Source organism: Uloborus diversus, chromosome 1, assembly GCF_026930045.1.
Source record: "Uloborus diversus isolate 005 chromosome 1, Udiv.v.3.1, whole genome shotgun sequence".
NCBI classification, from domain to species: domain Eukaryota; kingdom Metazoa; phylum Arthropoda; class Arachnida; order Araneae; family Uloboridae; genus Uloborus; species Uloborus diversus.
This window is the reverse complement of record NC_072731.1, coordinates 30,447,823-30,468,494: the sequence shown is the minus strand read 5'-3', so window position 1 is coordinate 30,468,494 and position 20,672 is coordinate 30,447,823. Positions and strand designations below refer to the sequence as shown.

The 20,672-nt window shown below is 37.6% G+C and overlaps 2 protein-coding genes across 4 annotated transcripts in view; one reads left to right on the top strand and one right to left on the bottom strand.

The window, feature by feature from the left end:
• The window catches only part of LOC129228634 (pyridine nucleotide-disulfide oxidoreductase domain-containing protein 1-like), a 271,523-nt gene that overhangs the window by 153,908 nt on the left and 96,943 nt on the right, over nt 1–20,672 (bottom strand). Inside the window, exon 13 of one of the 3 annotated variants that reach the window (XM_054863334.1) lies at nt 5,894–6,025. The exons of the other annotated variants lie outside the window; for them this stretch is intronic. Within the exon in view, the coding sequence (XP_054719309.1) occupies nt 5,981–6,025 (45 nt within the window). The 3' untranslated portion in view covers nt 5,894–5,980. Of the gene's footprint in view, nt 1–5,893; nt 6,026–20,672 lie in introns of those variants that run through there. 3 annotated transcript variants of the gene reach the window in all.
• The window catches only part of LOC129228623 (uncharacterized), a 92,525-nt gene that overhangs the window by 47,073 nt on the left and 24,780 nt on the right, over nt 1–20,672 (top strand). Inside the window, exons 2-5 of the mRNA XM_054863308.1 lie at nt 2,750–3,094; nt 5,830–6,041; nt 7,304–8,716; nt 17,514–17,668. Coding sequence (XP_054719283.1) covers nt 2,819–3,094; nt 5,830–6,041; nt 7,304–8,716; nt 17,514–17,668 — 2,056 coding nt within the window. The 5' untranslated portion in view covers nt 2,750–2,818. The remainder of the gene's footprint in view (nt 1–2,749; nt 3,095–5,829; nt 6,042–7,303; nt 8,717–17,513; nt 17,669–20,672) is intronic.

The following is a 20,672-nucleotide window of genomic DNA, read 5'->3' as shown; positions in this document are numbered from 1 at the left end:
TGAAATATAAGTTCCTTTAAAATTAACTCATATAATGAAAATTTAAGTTTTTCTCTTTTGTTGATGCACTTCATCATCTAAATCAATTTTATGTATATGTATGTCTAGTCTATGTAAAATTTAAATTAAATTACGATTGGATTTATCTCAATTTCAAGTAGCCGAGTTGCTCTTCTTGAATGAAATACTATTTACTGTCAGGAAAGGATTAAAAATTTGAAGGTTGAACTCCTTCCACTTTTAAATCCTTTCTTGCAGGGAATATTCGTGCAATTGGTAAAAAATGTTTCGATTGACGAATCGTTTCAGTAAAGGAAGAAAGAATAAATAATTTATAGCAATATTTCATATTCAAATGAGCCAATATATCAATCTGAAAATTTTGCTAATTTTTTCATTCAATCTCAAACGGTGTGTATGTGTATGTTATTTATTTATTTAATTTTTAAAAAGTAGCGAAGTAGCGACTACATTTCAAAAGTAGTTTGTAGTTGCTACATTTTGAAAAAAGTAGTTGTAGTTGTAGTTAACTACATTTGTGCTAAAGTAGTTGTAGTTCGCTACAAAAAAAATGTAGTTTTTCCAACCACTGCTCAGGAGTCATTTAGCCCTTACGGCTCTGCAAGTTGTTCCAAGTTATTTTGAAACCCGGGAAAGGGGTGCTTTTTGTTCCAAAGAGAGCTAGCTCATAATGCGTTTTTAATCTGTTTCTTTTTAATGGACGATTTAAATCTTTGCGAATCAATTAAGATTGCGAAGCAATTTTCAGGGGTTGGTGAGCCTTAGCGAGCAGAGGGCAGAGCCCCCTAGTGTGTTAAAAAAAGTTTTTGAATTATAAGCTTTCTGAATTTTTAAAAAATATTTTAAATATTCAGAAAAATATGACCACTGAAAATGTAATCATACGAAGCAATTTGTGACAAAAAAAAAAAAAAAAAAAAATCATTAAACGGATTCAACTGAAAACCTACCAGAAAATTAGTCCAGTTTTTCTACCAGAAAATTAGCCACTTTATTATGGTGTACTTTAAGTCAAATCTCAATTAGCAAATTCATAGTGTAAATCAACTTCTAATATACCGAAATGGAACTCAAAATCTTGATAATACTACAACTAAAACATCTTATTGTTATTCTGTAATATTTTCTATTGTGCATAGTATGAAGTTGCTGGCTGAAATTATCACTGTAGGTATGTAACTATATGAGTTTTCTAGAGTTTTAATTATTAACTGAATACCATCGTTTCCTAAATACGAAATGTAGAAATTGGCGGATAAAGAGCAGCAAATAAATGTATAGTAAATGGTTTTCCATGTTTTCTTTAAAGTACACATTTGTTCCAATTTTTGTCAAGAACTTGGAAAATAGCATATTAATTCACAACTTTAATACAGGACTTAGTGTTTAGGTGCTGAGGTCCAATGCGTTTGACCGCTGTTTTAAATCCGCGGTCCAAGTATTCAGTCTGGATTTTTCAGTTGCAGAAAATCGTCAGCGTTCATGTCGAGTGATAACTCATCAGGTAGGAGATCCCATGAGTGTCAATTGGTTCACGCGTTCTCGGCCAAATTAAAATCCTGATGCGATTTCGCATCTTGATAGCCGAGATGCCAACTATCTAGTAGGAAACTGTAGTCTGAATTTTCTGTACGATCCACAAATGTTATATCGGAGGAGAAAGGCGGGGGGGGGGGGGGGTGCAAAGAAGAAAAAAAAAAATTAATTTGAATTTTTGGCATCTTAAATTAAAATTATGTTTTTCGCAATCACGAGCGTGTGTGTTTGTGTAGGCGCAGGTGTGTGGTTGCGTGTGTGTGTGAGTGTATGTATGCGCGTGTGTGTTTGTGTAGGCGCAGGTGTGTGGGTGCGTGTGTGTGTGAGTATATGTATGTGTGTGCTGCGTGTTGTGTATGCAGTACTTGCTGTGCGTGTAGGCGTTCGTGTGTGTGTGTGTATGTAGGCATGTGTGTTTGTGTCTGTGTGCAGGCATGAGTGTGTGTATGTGTTTGTGTGCGTATGTGTTTGTGTATGTGTGTGTAGGTGTATGTATGTGTGTGTATGTGTTTGTGTGTATGTGTATGTGCGTGTGTGTGTATGTGCGTGTGTGTATGCGTGTGTGTGTAGGATATGGACGCAACCTGGAGACGGTTTTCGCAAGAGGAGCAGCATCGTGAGGCCGGTCGACGCGACGGTGGAGCTGGCAGAGGGTGGTAGTCTTTACTAATAATAAAGCTGAAAGTCTCTGTGTCCGGAGGATGTCTGAATGTCTGGACCTCTGTGACGCGCATAGCTCCTAGACCGTTCGGCCAATTTTCATGAAATTTGGCACAAAGTTAGTTTGTAGCATAGGGGTGTGCACCTCGAAGCGATTTTCCGCAAATTCGATTTTGTTCTTCTTCTATTCCAATTTCAAGACCAAAATTATCATAAGACGGACGAGTAAATTACGAAATTATCATAACGTGGAACTGTAACATGGGTACAAGCCAATTGGCGAGAAAATTCACCATACATTATTCGTAAATATACAAGCGAACCAAAAAACCTTTTAATTTTTCTATTTCGGGCAAAGCCGTGAGGGTACCACTAGTGGGAAAATAAAATCAGCGTAACATCGAAAACAGTCAAATGAGAACAATAAGCAATAGAGATTGCTCAAAAATCTTGGAAAACAGAAAACTTGTTCACTGATGATATTCATTCAAAGTAACGAAAACAAAAGACTTTAATTATTATTTATTTCCAGGGGACGTCACCTCTAAACAACGCCACCTACTGGGAAGCTGAGGAAGATCCAGACTGGGACAATTGCGTCATGGTGGTTGCCACTCAAGGAAAGCGAAGAGAACGTTTGACATCAGCCTGTAGCGATGATTCTTTGGCACGATCCTTGCACAAGGACATGGACTATCCGGCCGTGAACGTCAGTAGACGTTCGCCGGACGACCGTGGGACACCACTACAGCCGGACAGTCGATATCCGAGTCCTGCGAGAAAGCAACAGAATACAATGGTTGACACGGGTTGGCACGCCTGCTTCAAGAACAACAACTACGTGTTCTTGCGCAATGGGTCTTTTTCAAATGATCAGGTAAGACCAACTGGAAGTATTATTATAGAAATTTAAAAAAAAAAAAAAAAACACAATAGCACATGTCTTTCCAATGGCCTTGTAAACCATTCAAGTTACACCTCTGTCAGACATCTTAATAGTCGATCGAAGCCATCTTCAACCTATCAGAACCTTGATGTGCTAATACTGTGTTGCACATCCAGCGATATGTCAATGTGCAACACCGTTTACACGGATCGGATATTATCCATGCTCATATGGATCACATTCACCATATCACTTGTTCCATCACAACCTCAATTTTAAAGTAAACATTCTGTATCAAAACTATTCCAAGATTTCCGTTCTACTGTTTCAAATAGGAATTTTTTCATAAGTTGTTCACCAACAATAGAGACAATTCTCCAAATTACCATCCTAGAACTTTCAGACAACATAATAACTTTGTGTTTCGGTTTCAAAGTATTTGTAACTCTTGTTTTATATTAGGAAAAAAAGTAACAGTCAATTTCTTAAAAGCTGTGAAATAAAACAAAAGGAAAAACGTGAATCAGAATTATAAATTTTATTTTTTCTGTAAAAGTAGATAGTTACCACTTACTTTATTACTGTTTAAACATTCTACAGATTTATATAAATCGCATTGTTTTAGAGCACTACTTTGTCTTTTGTCACTCGTAAGACAAAAGTGCATCCCCCCTCCCCCTTGTTCTTTGCAAGAACATCAAACTACAATTATCTTCTGGAAGTATAAATTTAAGTTAGATTATCTTTCGAATTTCGAAAGAATTCTCTGAAATTCAAAGCACCAGTCGAAGGCAGTTCATTTATTGAATATTATTTGAATTTGTTGGAAAAATGAAAAAGATACTTTTCTTGTCTGCGCACTGCTTAAACTATAGTTGAGGAAACCTTACCTGGCAGCATAGTGAAGGATACGCAGATCCTAATCCTAGCATACGCTGCCAGGTTAGGTTTGCCCCAACTATAGTGGCGTTCAATCTACTTTCTCTACCGGGACCTTTTGGTTCATTTTCCCATTTACGATGAAATATTCGTGCAACCATATTTTAATATCGTAATTTCCATGCTAGCAGAATGGAGCTGAAAAAGGTCACAATAAAATGCCAAAAAAAAAACAAAATTCAGTTTTTTATGACAACATCACATATTTTCGAAGAATTGAAGGGGAAAAAGTGCGTTAAAAAAATAAAAAAAAAGACTAAATGCGTGAATTAATTCTCAGTACAAAAATAATGTTCGGAATTAATTTTATAAGCTGTTACTACAAACAAGACATTACGAATTTCAGATCCCTTGCTTTCCCGCAGGGAGAGGAGAGAAACAGTTTCCGGAGCGTCATTGGGTGCAGGGCCGATTAGGCCTTTCCCAGCCATTTTCTCAAGTACTTAAATTTCATAGTTCTTGAGATTTTAAGAGACCCAAATTTTTTTCTGGACTTCTGGAGATTTTTGGTTTTATGGAGATGGTGTAGGTAAGCTATACCATTTGGGATTCGTAGCAACACAAGACATTTGACACACGAGGGTCGATCCAAAAGTAAGGTTCCCATCAATTTTACAAATATACAGCACTGTCTATTCTCATTGAAATTTACATAGTTGGAAAGAAAAAAGTTTCTCTATTTTGATACAAAATCGCCATTTTTTTCTGTGCATTATTGTCGACGACTAACTTCTGTATCGAGTGTCACAGAATTCCACCGCTAGCCCGTTGAGGAAGCTTTCCACCCTTTTTTTTTTATTGAATTCGTCGTTGCTCCGGAAACGTTGGCCATCAAAGTATTCCTTAAACTTACGAAACAAGTGGTAATCACTAGACTCGAGTTCCGGACTGCGATCAAGAACGGAGTGGTTTGTTGACTGTCATGTCCCACTCTGGCGGTGGAATTCTGTAACACTCGATACAGACGTTAAGGCACCGTCGACAATAATGCACAGGAAAAGATGGCGATTGTGTATTAAAATAGAGAAACGTTTTTTCTTTCCAAAGATGTAAATTTCAATGAGAACAGACAGTGCTGTACTTTTGTAAAATTGATAGGAACCTTACTTTTGAATCGATCCTCGTAATTCCCTCAATAAGTACGGAGTCCTTTTCCTTGAACGTACCAAGAAATCCCCGATTGTCAATAGGTGCACAAAAATAAGTTTCAATCACTGTTTCCCATTCCGAGCATTACTGATGTGATACCTGACAGCACCCTGATAGCATGGGGGTGGGGAGGGGGGGGGGGTCGGAAGTAAAATTACTGCCTTGTTTTTAGTGTGATCAGGACGTGTTGTTCTTCTAACACTGGAAAATTTTCCAAATGTGCCGAGCGCCTCCCCCCCCCTCCCTCCTTTACACTAAGCCATCTTCATGCCACGAATTGGCTTACTGAATTGAACTCTTACTAGATCTAGACGACCAACATTTAACTAGACGGTCATCCAGACGATAAATATTCATTACGTAGTTCAGTTTTAATCTTTCAACCAATAGCAACTGCGCAGCACAAATTTTCCATAATTATATGAATAATATGCATGATTCAGAAAATCGACGAGCTGTCAATTTTTCAGCTGGTCAAAGAAACATATGACAATTTTACTAGCGAAATATCTTTCAAGCAGATAAATTTAAAAAAGAAAAGACGTAAGTTGAAAAATATAGCATGATTTACGCACGTTTTTAATTTACAAAATTTGAAGTCTTGTTTTTAATTTCCATTTTTATCTCCTCTTCAACAGCTGGAGAAATGGAAGGATAATAATTCGGATATTACCTACGTTATATCCACGTTGAAACCCGAGGCTGAAGGTCAAGAAGAAAAATTGATCGTGTCCTTGCAAGATTCCAAGGTGAAGATCAAGCGGACAGCTCCATCACCCCCAGATGTCACTAACACGACCATGCCCACGGAGAAGAAAACCGACAGTTCCAGTGCTAAGCGAAACAAAAGGTTTTTTCTTTTGCATTAAAAGAATCAAATTTTTCGGGATATAAAAAAATGAAGTGCTAAAAAATTGTGGTGTGCCATGAACATAATATATTTGTTAAATACAAAATCTATAAATTAAGTATAATTTTATCTGTTTTAAATGCATAATTTATAAATAGTTCGCATTATATTTGTAATTAAGACAAACCCAAAATATGTTTCTTTGATTTTTTATTCTTTGTGCTGTATTTTTAAAGCTTTGAATAACCAATAAATATAGGTTTTAAGAATCTAAGTTAGCACACGTATTTAACTTACAAAGCAAAAAAACTATTTTGTAAGTTTTTAAAAGGTGTGGAATGCTCATATCAATTATTTTAAAGCCAACATTATATGGAAAATACCGTTCGTTAATAAATTCGGCACTTATTACACATTTGTGCTAAAACGTAATACGTGCTGAGAAATTAGTAACATTTGTTTTGACTATAGCATTAAATAAAACAACACTATAAATGCAGTTTGAGCTTTTTTGGGGCTGTTTTACTAATACTGAACCATGCGTGGTTTGAATTTTGATTACAGAATTATTTTGAAATTCGACACAAAGCGCGTTTTGACAAATTTGTAATTTTCTAATATTTTTGCTTTTGTTTCTAAAAATTTTTCGGCTGCTAAATATTACTTCAAAGCAATTTTTATTTTTATTTTTTTTCTACACTTTCGTATTGCTATTTTTATCAACTTGGGAAAGTGATTTAAAAATATATATTTTAAAAAGAAAGAAAGAGAAAGGATAAAAAAAGGAAAGTTCATTGTTGATACAAATTTTGTACAGAGATGACTATCGCCTTGACATAATTAAATTATTTATGACTTTTTATTTTAGCGCATAGCCGCAAATTTTCCCTTTAAACTTCTCAGTTGACTGTCCATAAATCGGTATCTACTGTATATAACTTTAAACTTAACACTGTTGTTAAACATGAATGCTTAAGCTGTACTGACTATAGCTTTCGCAAGGGAAAAAAAGTATTAAGGCCCAAACTTGCAAATAAAAATCGTCACCGTTTTTAGTAAAATCGTGTTTTGTATTTATCCATATTTACTGAATTTTTAGGCTATTTAACTCAAGAATCATCAATACAAAAAAAAAAAAAAAAGAATCATTTTGAATTGGAAGATACGCATTAAAATCAATGTTTCTGTAAATGAATCACCCCTTTAAAGTGAGTTGCTTGCTTTAAAATGTGTAAAAAATGAGTTTTAATGTTCCATTTCAGGTCTGATAAAAAGAAGAAAAACGGCTGGTTTCAGAAATTGAAGACACCTAATCGAAATCGGTCATTGAAAATTGATGCTACAGCTGAAGAAACTACTCCCATTTATGAATCATCTCCCGAAGAATCGCCTGAAAATTCACAGGCTTTGCCTGCTCCAAATGCACGAGAAAGAAAAAGATCGGCCGCTCCGCTTGCTCCAGCAGAAGCCACACCAGAAAGAATCACAAATCATCTAGTTTCAGGACCCCACACAAGCACACCCAAAGGAAAGACGAATACCGATTGGAAATCTAAAAGTCTGCCAAGAGGTCCCACGCCTCACAGACCTCTGGAGACTAGAAGATCCGTTAGAAGACGATTACCTTACGACGATGACTTCTCTCCAGAATGGAAACAGTTGGCATCTGTCCAGGAATCCGCTTTGCAAGAGTCCCCTTGTTATGGTTTGGAACTTTCGCCGGGATTGCAAAACGATCTTGATGTATCCCAAACGTCGATATCGAGCTGCGCCAACCATGAGTTCGTTTTCGTGGTAGAATCAGAGCCTGCTAGGATGAGCCCACAGGATGAGTTAGACATCAGTCCTCTTCAGCGACGAGCGACTTGTCACAGACGGATAATCGAAAGTCCGGATTTCCAGAACAGGATGCAGCAGGCTTTTACTCCCTTGGCTGACATCCCCTACGCCGATTCCGTTGAGGATGTTTCTTTTGATGATCGACCGAGGCCGAGGACATCGAAGATCAATTTTGCACCGGTAAATGAAATCCAAATTGAGGACAGCAATCCGTTCACAGTGACTGGAATGAGTGATTCGGACAACAGCGGAACGCAACAGACGAAGAAGGAAGATAGCATCACGTTTAACGAACCAAAGATAGATGATAGTGCTGTTTCGAAAAGTAAAACTCTGAATCCATTTCTGCATTCCTTCAATGACAAAAATAAAAGTAACTTTTTAGATATACAGCGTAAGGACTGCTTCTCAGCCTCAAAACCCATTCTAGAAAGTGAAAAAACTACTGCTAATGATCCTGATGCATCTTATAATTGCAATGGAGAAAAAAGGTCAAAGAGTTTGCCTGAAATGCGAGCATCCGACAGCGCAGTTGTTTCTAGGGAATCAACCCCAAGACAAGTTAACCAAATCGCCAACAATAATCTTTTCTCTGCAAAACGTCCCTCGGGACAGACACTCGACGAGACCCCGGCGTCAGCTTCTCCCCCAATGAACATGGAATCAAAGTCTATTTCAATAAGTGATACATCCTTGGACGGTATGAAGATGTCTGCTTCCAAATACATCGATAAAGTTTGGAGCCCTATGGAAGAAGAAGAAAATAAATCTTTGTCATGGGAAAACAAGCATCCACAGAGCCCCGATGATTCCACTGTGACATTTTCTCCTTACAAGTAAGCTTTACTGTTGAACTTTATTTTACTAGTTTTGCAATACAATATCGTGTTTTTTTTTTTTTTTTTTTTTTTTTTTTTGCGGCAAATCACAGTTGATTGGTTTTTATTTCCCTCAGAAAACAGATGTAGCGGAAAATCAGATAAAATCACACAATATATAGTTTTTAAATAACAGTCTAAGATTGAATGATAGTTTTAAAATATTCAGACTCGCACATTAAAATGCGTTTCAAAAAAAAAACTTAAACAGCTTTTCTGCCGAAAGATAGAAATGTAATTATTATCAGTAATCATTATTAATGAATTATATTTTCAGCTAAAATAACGAAACGTGAATGAGACAGAGAGAGAGAGAGAGAGAGAGAGAGAGAGAGCACCAACTAACTATAATGCCGACAGGTTGCGGTTTCATTTGCAATGTAAAATTTGATATTTTTTTTTGGATTTTAAAATGATTAAATAGTTACACAATTTTACATTAACAAAAGTACTAATGAAAATGCTTTACATAAGTCTGGAAATAATAGTATGAAAAATTGAATTGCATTAATGTATAAATTACATTTAACTTAAATATGTTTTCTCAGGTAGTACGCTGAAAAAGCAATCTAAGCAAGGAAATGATACGTAAAAATTTCATTTCCCAACACACAAACTAAAAAAAAAAGCTACAGCTTCAGTAAGTTACATATAACTATTAGCCGCTCGCAGTGCCTTTTCGCTGTTCGTTTTATAGTAAAACGATTTTATTTTAATAAAATCGTTTTCTTTATGTTTATATCGTTTCTCTATTTGTCTATAAATCAATAGAACTTATTTCTTGAAATAATGTCAATAATTTGAAAATAAGATACATCATGTATATATAGGGGAGGGTGGCCCAAAGCGGGTAGGTTTTCGATGAACGCTCGAAAATTGTAGTTTTTGGATTTTTATCCCAACAATTTTGTTTTATTTCCTAGCAGGGTTCTTGAACTTCAAAATGAAAAATGGTTTTTGTATTATTTCAAACCCAATATTTATTTATTATCAAACTTTACAAACATTTGAAAAACACGCTTTGCCCAAAGCGGGTAAGCTTAACTAATTGTGATTTGGTACATTTGCCAGTCAAATATGAAGTTATAAATGATTAAAATAATTGACTAGCTACCTTCCATTATAAAAAAGTATACATAAAAAAGTTATACTAATCAAATTCAAAGTCAGCACATTTGTTTATAAAACATAAAGACTAGTAGACTTCAACTAGTAGACTAATTAATTGCCATCCTAGAAAATAACTTTTTAAAGTTATACTTATCCTATTGAAATAGAAAATCTAAGTCAAAATACGAGTCAAGAAATTATAAATAAATATATGATTAAATCCTCCACCAGATTTGCCCGAAGGTACGTTTTTTATTTCAATAATCATAACCTTAAATTAAAAAAAAGAGACAAACGAAATAACTATCGTAGTTTGTAGGTGGATAGTGTCAGAATAACGTAATATTATTGACAATCAAAAAAATGAGCTGGTCTTCGGCTAATCACAAGTAACAAAACTTCATTTTTTTTTTTTTTGAAATGTATTGTTACAAATCCTGTAAATAGTAATTATTGTAGTAACGTAACCTGTAAATAGTTTCCCGTAATGAATATACAACCCCTTTTTCATATGGCTAAAATATACGACCCCTATTCCCTTTTTGTTCATTGATAAAATTTGATAACGGTCAACGCATTTCGAGAAGCGTGTGGAATATTTGAGAAATTTCTTTTCGGTGTATTTAAGCCGTTGGCGATGGATAAACAGTTAGTTTCGATTCAGATTTCGAACTGAGAAGATTTTTGCTCTGTTTATAGCGAGGCATTTCGCTGTGTTGTTTTCGTATTTGGAAGTAAATACGTGTGTAAACGTTGAGTTTACGGTGTTGTGTGATAATTGCTTAATTGCTGATGAATAATTTAGCAGTTGTTGAAGATCTTTCCTGTACATAGTGTAAATAAATTTCCTGTGTTTTTATCAAGAACTGTGTCTTCATTTCAAGAAAGTGGAAGTCGCACCGAATCCGCTACAATTTGGCGCCCAACGTGGGGCTACTTCAGGACTTTCTTGCAGTAAGTGTGACTTTGGACATTTTTTCATAAAAACTTTTTGAATTTGGACTTTAATTTTATGGTGATTACTCACGCAATGGATGAACAATTAAAACAACTGCTTGATGCAATCAACTCTGTTAAAAATGAATTGGCGGCTAATCAAGACCAATTAAAAAGTGATCTGACTGCAAGTATGTTGGCAAATCAAGACCAGTTAAAAAGCGATTTAACGGTGCTGAAAAAGGACTTAACGTCTAACCAAGAAGAAATTAAAAACGACCTTATTTCGGTAAAGACTGTGATGGAAAATAAATTTAATGACATAGAGCATCGAGTTGATGCTATTGAAGAAAAATTTGATACCGTTGAAAGCCGATTCAATGCTGTAGAAAATAAATTTGAAGAAGAAGATAGAAGATTTCATCTATTTAAAGAAGAGATCTTTAAGGACGTGGAAAGGAGATTGGCGACCGCGGAAAGCAGCTCTGTACAGTTTGGCGCTCCCACATCGGTTGCTCGACCGTCCATTAAACTTGCCACATTTGATGGGAAAACTTCGTGGCAGGTTTACAAAACTCAATTCATGATAGTGGCGGAAGCGAACGGATGGGACTCTGCTACCAAGGCCTGCCATCTTGCAGCATCCCTGAGAGGTGAAGCAGCGGACATTCTCCAGACCCTTCCGGACAGCCAGCGCCTGGATTTCGCCGCCCTCACATCTGCGTTGGAGCTTCGCTTCGGTGAGAAGTGCCAGAAAGATTTCAGCCGACTCCAGTTGAAGTCCCGTTTCCAGAAAACCGGGGAAACCCTGCAAGAGCTAGCGGCGGACGTCGAGAGATTGTCTCATCTTGCTTTTTGTGACTGTCCTGCGGATGTTCGAGACAACCTGGCACTCAACTACTACATCGACGGGGTTCGAGATCCGGAAATCCAGAAAGCTCTACGGATGGCGGATGTCAAAGACCTTAATTCTGCTGTTGTGTATGCGATGAAGTTGGAGGCCGCCCAGCAAGCAACCTGCAACAATCGCCATTCAATCCGCGGCGTGAAAACTGATGAGCTTGATCCGGTTTCGTCACGCTTTGCTGAACTGGAAAAGCAAATAAAAGAAATTGCAGGAATCCTCAAAAGGACTTCGGCTCCCAAGTACCAAAATGGACAACCACTTAAGTGCTGGAAATGTGGCGGCGAGGGTCACTTACGAAGAAACTGCGAAGCTAGCCAAGAAACCAGAGGGAAGAGCGCCTCTCCCTCTCAGGTCCAGGAAAACTAAGCCATGGCAATCTCGCGGGGCGGAGGTCGCCAAATTGGAATGAGCCCCATCTTAAAGTTTTCCAGATTTCATCGACGAGTGGCGGCAGTAATGGACTGTTTGTTTACGCATACGTAAACGGGTTTCCCTGCGAACTGATTATTGACACTGGAGCCAATGTTACAATCATTAGAACAGATGTGGCTCGTCAATTTGGACTCAACATTCTATGGACGCCGCCCTGCGTTACCCTCCAAACTGTGACAGGTGACAAGATCGAGATTGAAGGTAAAGTAAACTTAGAAATTGTGTTTGGAAATGCCACTTACCATCATACGGCATTCGTTGCTGCTATCACAGACCCCTTCATTCTCGGATTGGACTTTTTGAAGAAATATGACTTCACTCTCGACTTCAAGACTAATGAGCTGCACTCGATGAGAGAAGACATAGCCGTTTTCCCTGCAGAAAGTGGTGTAAAATCCGCTCATCAAATAATAGCCCAAACAGATTTATCGATTCCCTCAAGGTCAGAATCATTAATACCCGGCTCCATTGAAGAAAGCAATAGTTTTCGATTTGGACTCATTGAATCCCCCAACTTAAGCAATAACCCAAAAGGAGTGCTGGTAGCATCTACGCTTGTGGACCTTTCTAAGAATGTAATTCCTGTAAGAGTCGTCAACGTGAGTGAAAGGCCAAGGAATATCCGGAAAGGTGAAGTGTTAGCAACTTGTACTCCAGTAAACTGCATCATTAGAAGAATCAATTCCCCCGAGACTGTGTCTTCCGAGTCCTTGACATCGAAGTTAATTGGGAGTGCAGCATTATCGAAAGATCAAAGAACTGCTGCGGACCAATTGGTGGATGACTTCAAGCATCTGTTTTCATCAGCATCGGAGGATGTCGGCCGTACGAATTTAACGCAGCATAGGATTTACACTGGAGAACACCCCCCTATTAAGCAGCATCCAAGACGACTACCATTCGCCAAGAAGGAAGAAGTTGAGACCCTCCTGAAAGAGATGAAGGAGAATGATGTCATCGAACCTTCATCCAGTCCTTGGGCTTCTCCCATCGTCTTAGTCCGAAAGAAAGATGGCTCCACCAGATTTTGTGTCGATTACCGACGGCTGAATGAAATCACCAAGAAAGACAGTTACCCTCTTCCACGGATAGACGACACCTTGGACACTCTTTCCGGACACAAGTGGTTTTCGACCCTGGACTTGAAGAGCGGCTACTGGCAGGTTGAGATACACCCTGATGACCGAGAAAAGACAGCATTTACAACTGGACAAGGCTTATGGCAGTTTAAAGTGATGCCCTTCGGCCTCTGCAATGCACCAGCTACGTTCGAGCGTCTTATGGAGACAGTGTTAAGAGGTCTTTCCTACGAATCCTGTCTGGTCTACTTAGACGATATTATCATCGTGGGACGCAGTTTCGAAGAACATCTGGCAAATCTTAGGAAGGTGCTGCAAGAGCTTAAGGAAACCAATCTGAAGTTAAGCCCGTCCAAATGTAATTTGTTCCGCCGGGAAGTGAACTACCTTGGTCACATCATCTCTTCTGAAGGTGTACAAACCGATCCAGAAAAGGTATCTGCGGTCAAGAGTTGGAGTCGTCCCGAAAACATCCATCAGCTGCGAAGTTTCCTGGGGCTCTGCACGTACTACAGGAAGTTTGTGAAGGGTTTTTCTAACATTGCACGACCTTTGCATAAGCTGACGGAGAGCAAGCAAAAGTTTGAATGGTCCAAAGAATGCGAAGATGCATTTCTACGACTGAAGGAGGCTTTAACATCAACGCCTATTCTCTCATATCCTCAGCCTGGAAAATCCTTCATCCTAGACACTGATGCGAGCAACGAGGGCATCGGAGCCGTTTTATCCCAAGAAATTGACGGAAATGAACATGTCATCGCTTACTGGAGCAAATGCTTATCAAAGTCGGACCGAAATTACTGCGTCACCAGAAAGGAGTTACTGGCCATAGTGAAAGCTGTAGAACACTTCCATCATTACCTCTACGGCCGAAAATTTCTGCTTCGGACAGATCATGCCTCATTAACTTGGCTTTTGAACTTCAAAAATCCGGAAGGCCAGATAGCCAGATGGATACAGCGACTCCAGGAATATGACATGGAGATCAAGCATCGAAAAGGGTTATCTCACGGTAATGCTGACGCTTTATCAAGGAGACCCTGTCCTGAGAACTGCCACTATTGTTCCCGAATCGAGAAACAGTATGGAACGACTAGCCCTACCGCCTATCAGGTGACAGTGACTCCAATATCATCAGAACCTGATCCATGGAGTGACGACCAAGTTCGAAAAGATCAACTTGAAGACCCCGACATTAAACCAATTTTAGAGTTCATGGAAAGTGACAGTCGACGCCCTAGCTGGCAGGACGTTTCCATCTTCAGTCCTGCAACAAAAAGATACTGGGCTTTATGGAACTCACTCCATTTACGGAACGGCGTGCTACACCGGAAATGGGAATCTGACGACGGCAAAACATCTAGGTGGCAGTTACTACTTCCCCGATCAAGGATTTCAGATGTTCTGAAAGAAATACATAGTAGTGCGACTGGAGGACATTTTGGTGTCTTGAAAACCCTCAATAAAGTTCGGGAGCGCTTCTTCTGGAGCAAGGCGAAGGATGACGTGGAGAAGTGGTGCCATTCTTGTGACGCCTGTGCTGCTCGTAAAGGACCGAAGAAGAGAAGCAGAGGGAAGCTACATCTGTACAACGTTGGAGCTCCTTTCGAACGAATTGGGATTGACATCCTGGGTCCTCTACCAAGAACTGCTGATGGGAACAAATACATTCTTGTTTCCATCGACTACTTCACCAAATGGCCCGAAGCATATCCCATTCCAGATCAAGAGGCTACCACCGTAGCAGAGACTCTGGTCCAACACTCGATCTCGAGATATGGAACACCTTTGCAGATTCATTCCGATCAAGGGAGGAATTTCATCTCTGCTGTGTTTAAGGGCCTATGTCAAATTTTCGGAATTGAGAAAACTAGGACAACACCACTACACCCACAATCGGACGGCATGGTGGAGAGATTTAACCGCACGATCCTAAATAATCTCTCGCTTATGGTATCCAGAAATCAACAGGATTGGGACAAGAAGCTACCTTTGTTCCTGCTGGCCTACCGCAGTGCTGTCCACGAGACTATCGGATATGCCCCATCTCAGATGCTCTTCGGACGAGAGCTTCGGCTACCTTGTGATCTCGTCTTCGGTCGTCCTCCGGATGCTCCTGCATCGCCTGAGGAGTGCATCCAGGATCTCCAGGTCCGGTTGGAAGACGTTCATAACTTCGCACGAGAGCGAATCAACATCGCGGCGGAGAAGATGAAGACCCGATACGACACAAGGTCTACTGGACATGAATTCAACGAAGGCGACAAGGTTTGGTTATGGAATCCCATCCGACGGAAAGGTCTGTCACCCAAATTGCAGTCGCATTGGGATGGACCCTACAAAGTCCTTAAACGACTAAATGACGTCGTAGTGAGGATCCAAAAATCACCTAATGCAAAACCTAGGGTTGTACATTATGATCGGTTAGCCCCATACTATGGCCATAGTTCATGAGTACTACGTAAACAACCATGGTTGATAACATAAAAGTTGTAGATAATTTTTGCTTTTAATGTTTAGTAATATTTCTTGTTATTATTGTATTTTCTGTATCTGTTAGTTATTAATTAATGTGTATATTTGTGAACATGTGATGAAGTTTGGCACCCTTTCTGGGGATTGTACTGCCCGGGACGTGCAGTCCTTAGGAAGGGGGCAATTTTACAAATCCTGTAAATAGTAATTATTGTAGTAACGTAACCTGTAAATAGTTTCCCGTAATGAATATACAACCCCTTTTTCATATGGCTAAAATATACGACCCCTATTCCCTTTTTGTTCATTGATAAAATTTGATAACGGTCAACGCATTTCGAGAAGCGTGTGGAATATTTGAGAAATTTCTTTTCGGTGTATTTAAGCCGTTGGCGATGGATAAACAGTTAGTTTCGATTCAGATTTCGAACTGAGAAGATTTTTGCTCTGTTTATAGCGAGGCATTTCGCTGTGTTGTTTTCGTATTTGGAAGTAAATACGTGTGTAAACGTTGAGTTTACGGTGTTGTGTGATAATTGCTTAATTGCTGATGAATAATTTAGCAGTTGTTGAAGATCTTTCCTGTACATAGTGTAAATAAATTTCCTGTGTTTTTATCAAGAACTGTGTCTTCATTTCAAGAAAGTGGAAGTCGCACCGAATCCGCTACAGTATCCTTCTTTTTTATTTTAAACCTGTTTGCGCCATGCCGCTTCACTGGAACTGATTAAAACTCTGGGATGTTCATGTAAACAGGACATATGTATGCATCGCCACTTATAGACCATGGGGGAAGAGGCATACGAAAGTCTTCCCGTTTTGGGCCACCCTCCCCTATAGCCCTATATAGGGGAGGGTGGCCCAAAGTGGGTAGGCCTTCGTATGCCCCAGCATGGTGTGTCAGCGGCGATGCATACGTATGTGCTGTTTACCCGAACAATCCCGAGTTTTAATCAGTTCCAGTAAAGCGGCACGGTGCAACTAGTCTTAAAACAAAAGAAATGATACATTTCTTTTAAAAAAAGTGAAGTTTTGTAACTTGTGTTTAGTCGAAGACCAGCTTTTTTTATTTATTGTCAATAATATTACGTTATTTTGGCACCATCCACCTACAAACTACGATGGTCATTCCGTTTTTTTTTTTTAATTTAAATTATTACTTTAAGGTTATACTTATTGCAATAAAAAATTTTGGGCAAACCGGGTATAGCATTTAATAATGCATTTATTAATAATTTCTTGACACATGTGCAGACTTAGATTTTATGCTTCAATTGGAAAAGTATAACTTTGAAAAGTTTTTTTTTATGGTGGCAATCAATTAGTCTATTAATTTAATCAGTTATTTCTTTATGTTTTATAAACAAATGTACTGACTTTAAATTGGATAAGTATAACTTTTTGTATATATATATTTTATAATGGCAGGTAGCTAGTTAACTAATTTAATCATTTATAACTTCATATTTGATTGGTAAATGTACCAAATCACAATTATTGAAACTTACCCGCTTTGAGCCCCTTTGTAGGGCAAAGCGGGTTTTTCAAGTTTTTGTAAGATTTGATAATAAATAAATATTGGGTTCGAAATAATACAAAAATCACTTTTTATTTTGAAGTTCAAAAACGCTGCTAGGAAATAAAACCGAAATTGTAGCGATAAAAAACCAAAAACTACAATTTTCGAGCGTTCTTCGAAAACCTACCCGCTTTGGACCATCCTCCCCTATTTATTTATTTGCAAAAATGATCAATCACATAAAATAAACTTGTGATACATTTCTTCGTTGTACATATAATATGCATTTATACGTAGGCCAAAGGGTAGCCCTGCACGGGACAACCCTGTTTCTTGTTGGATGAAGGAATTGCGTTTACTGACTGAGAGTGAATGTTTGAATGCTTTGCAAGCAAAAGAACTTATAAAAGAAGACTGGATTGCTCATGCTTTGGCTGTTGGAAACGCACAAGGTAACTAACTGTATTGTGCATTGATTTTATAATGTAAAGAAAACCATATATTCGACTAAGAATAATTCACAAAATCTTCACTTTTGAAATGAGAACATTAGAAATGAAAATTTCACCATAACAACAAGAAGTTCCGTCTAAAACTAAACGAGCCTACTTTCCCGTATACCCATAATACTTTCTAGTACCTGATCAATATTCTCAAAAGTAGCTAAAATCGCAAATTGTTTCAAACATATTTTTTAATATTTTAAGCTGATTTCTTGGAATAAAATATGCCTCACTCATCTAAAAAATTAGATGAGTAAAAAAACAATAATAATAAATAAACGAACAAATAAAATAGTAGCACCGTTTAAACAAAGCAGCTAATACACACTTTTTTCCATTAAAAAAAATCTTTAATCGCTTTCAAAACGAAAAAAAATAATTAAAATTTAATAAGCTTATTAAAATAAATACAGTAGACCCTCGTTTTACGCGGCGCAGCGGTTACGTTCCACGGAAATGCCGCGTAAATCGAAACCGCGTAAATTGAGACTTAATACTAGTGTTAAAATAGGGGTTTGGTTCCGTAGATAACAAAATACTTCATTCTAGTGATGAGAAGTGTAATGTGCACTTTTATCGACTTTTATGCACAACATGCATAGAGAAAACACAAATTAATTTCGTGTTCTGTTTATGAAGAGGAGCTGGCTTGTTAATTGTGTATCACCGAAGTCGGTATCCCCGTTGCTTTTGTCCTCCTTTGTCACTTCTAAAAGCTCTTCTTCCAGTGAGTTCTCTGAACTGTGTGAGTTAAATAACTTTACTTCTGCAAAAAGCTCTGGAACCAGTCGCATACGTCTCCAATGACCCAAGCTCAATTATTAGCATGCCAAAATACAGTTGATTGCGCGTAATCTGCAATCTTTAGGAGTTTGCACTTTGAAAGAGGGGAAAATTTTATCTGTTTGCATTGCCACATCCGCGTAAAATCGAAACTCGTCCGCGTAAAATAAAATAAAGGTGTCAAATCTTAAACCGCGTATTATCGAAACCGCGTAAAACGAGGGTCTACTGTACATCATATTTAAAAAAAAAAAAAAAAATCGGTTCTTTTTCCGCTGTTGCCAAAGATATTTTTTTAAATGAATTAATATACTTACTAAAATAAATAAAAACAATAAAATGTCAACTTAAAAAAATAATTTTCATCGTCAAAAAAAAAAAAAAAAAAAAAGAATCGTCTGCGCATATTTTTATGTAGAATTTTTATGTTGACTACGAGTTTATCCGCCGAAACTGAAAATACCTAAATTAAAACTTTAGAGTGAAAATAAAAACAAGTCATATTAACAATAATTATTTCGCAGTTAAAACTATTCGCAACTCCAACGAACTATAGGGGGCACTGCAGTCACTGTCTAATGGCCGACTTAAAAACTAAAACAAACGCATGTGGTAACGAAGAAAATGCTAAAAGTGTTGTGATTTTTGTTCGTATGTATGATATTTTTCGTTTTATTCTTTTTAAATTAATTTTCAAAGTCTTGTGGACATTCTGGCCCACGTAGAAAGAAATGAGAATTCAAGAAGCATTACTAAACGCCAAAGATTAATGCAAACTACGTAGTTCGTAGTTCTAAGCAGCTATTTCCACGATGTTGAATTCGATATTTATCAATTCTTGATAAAACTAAATAATAATTGTAGCCTGACAAGAACAACAATTAATGCTAGAAAATTCAATATGACATTACAAATTATTATCGAAAGAAGATGATACTTCTTTGCCTTGCTTGGCTAGCGCTTATTGTTTTGCATTTGTTGCTGAAGTATTTCTCTCGAATTCCCGAATCGGTTAATTTAAAATTTTTCTGTTTCGATGTTTCTAATTTCTGCGTTACGATTTAATTACGTCAAGTTATGCAAATCATCTATAGAATTCTTACGGATATATGGTGGTAGTTTTCTTTTCAGTTGATTGACCATTATTTCTTTTTACTTATCGAATTCTGTAATCTTACTACCATTTTATTCAACTCATGATAAAAATTAAAAATGGTTTAACTAAAAACGCGAAATCTCGCCAAGGCTACTTTGCTCGCACAATACTAAAACTATAACCCTAAACAAATTTGGCGAAACCTTTCAGCTGAGAATAAAAGGAATAAAGTAAATTCTTTCTTGGTGAAACATTTTTCATTTTGTTCTATGATAATATATTCAAGAAAATATTTTGCATACCGTCCATTCCAACTAAATGCTGCTGTAAAAGAGGGTTAGTTAAATTAATTTAAGATTAAAAAAAACTCATATTCTTACAAATTCATACAAAACAATAAAATTTTTTACCTTGTATAACGTTATCCAAGTTTGTTAATCCAGTTTTCGCTTTCACTATTTTCAATCAACTCATATTTTAGAAGGAAATAAGGAAAACTAACATTATTTTGAGAAGCTCGAGAATACGACTAAAGGAGTAATTAATTTCTGTAGCTGAAAGCAAACTAATTTGACTCATCGATTGCGTTAATAAATACTCAGAACAAACTGCCTGTGTTTACGTCAACAAACACACGTGGAACGCAACGTGGCAATGTTTTAGTTTCATCGGCAGTTTTGTAAATCACCGCAAGGTAGCGTATTCGAGCGCTGGAGTTCCGAATGGCTGCGGAGGCGGAGTCAATCTCATTTTGGGATAAAGGAGTCGGAGTCGAATATCCAAGAATCGTAGTCAGTCATTTTTCCTCCGTGTATAAATTTTTGCCAAAGTTATGAAGTCAGAGTCGGAGTCCGACTAATTGTCGGGCACAGGAGTCGGAGTCAGAGTCAGGTGCCCCTAAATTCTCGGAGTCGAAGTCTGGAGTTTGTCGTCAAGAGCTATTTCCAACAAAATTTGTTTGAAGTAAATCCGCCTTCAAGTATGGAATCTACATTGGTTTTCAGTTTCCCCGTAGGCGCTAATGTTAAGAGATTTGAACTGTTTAAAATTGAACGGAATATTGTTCAAACCAAA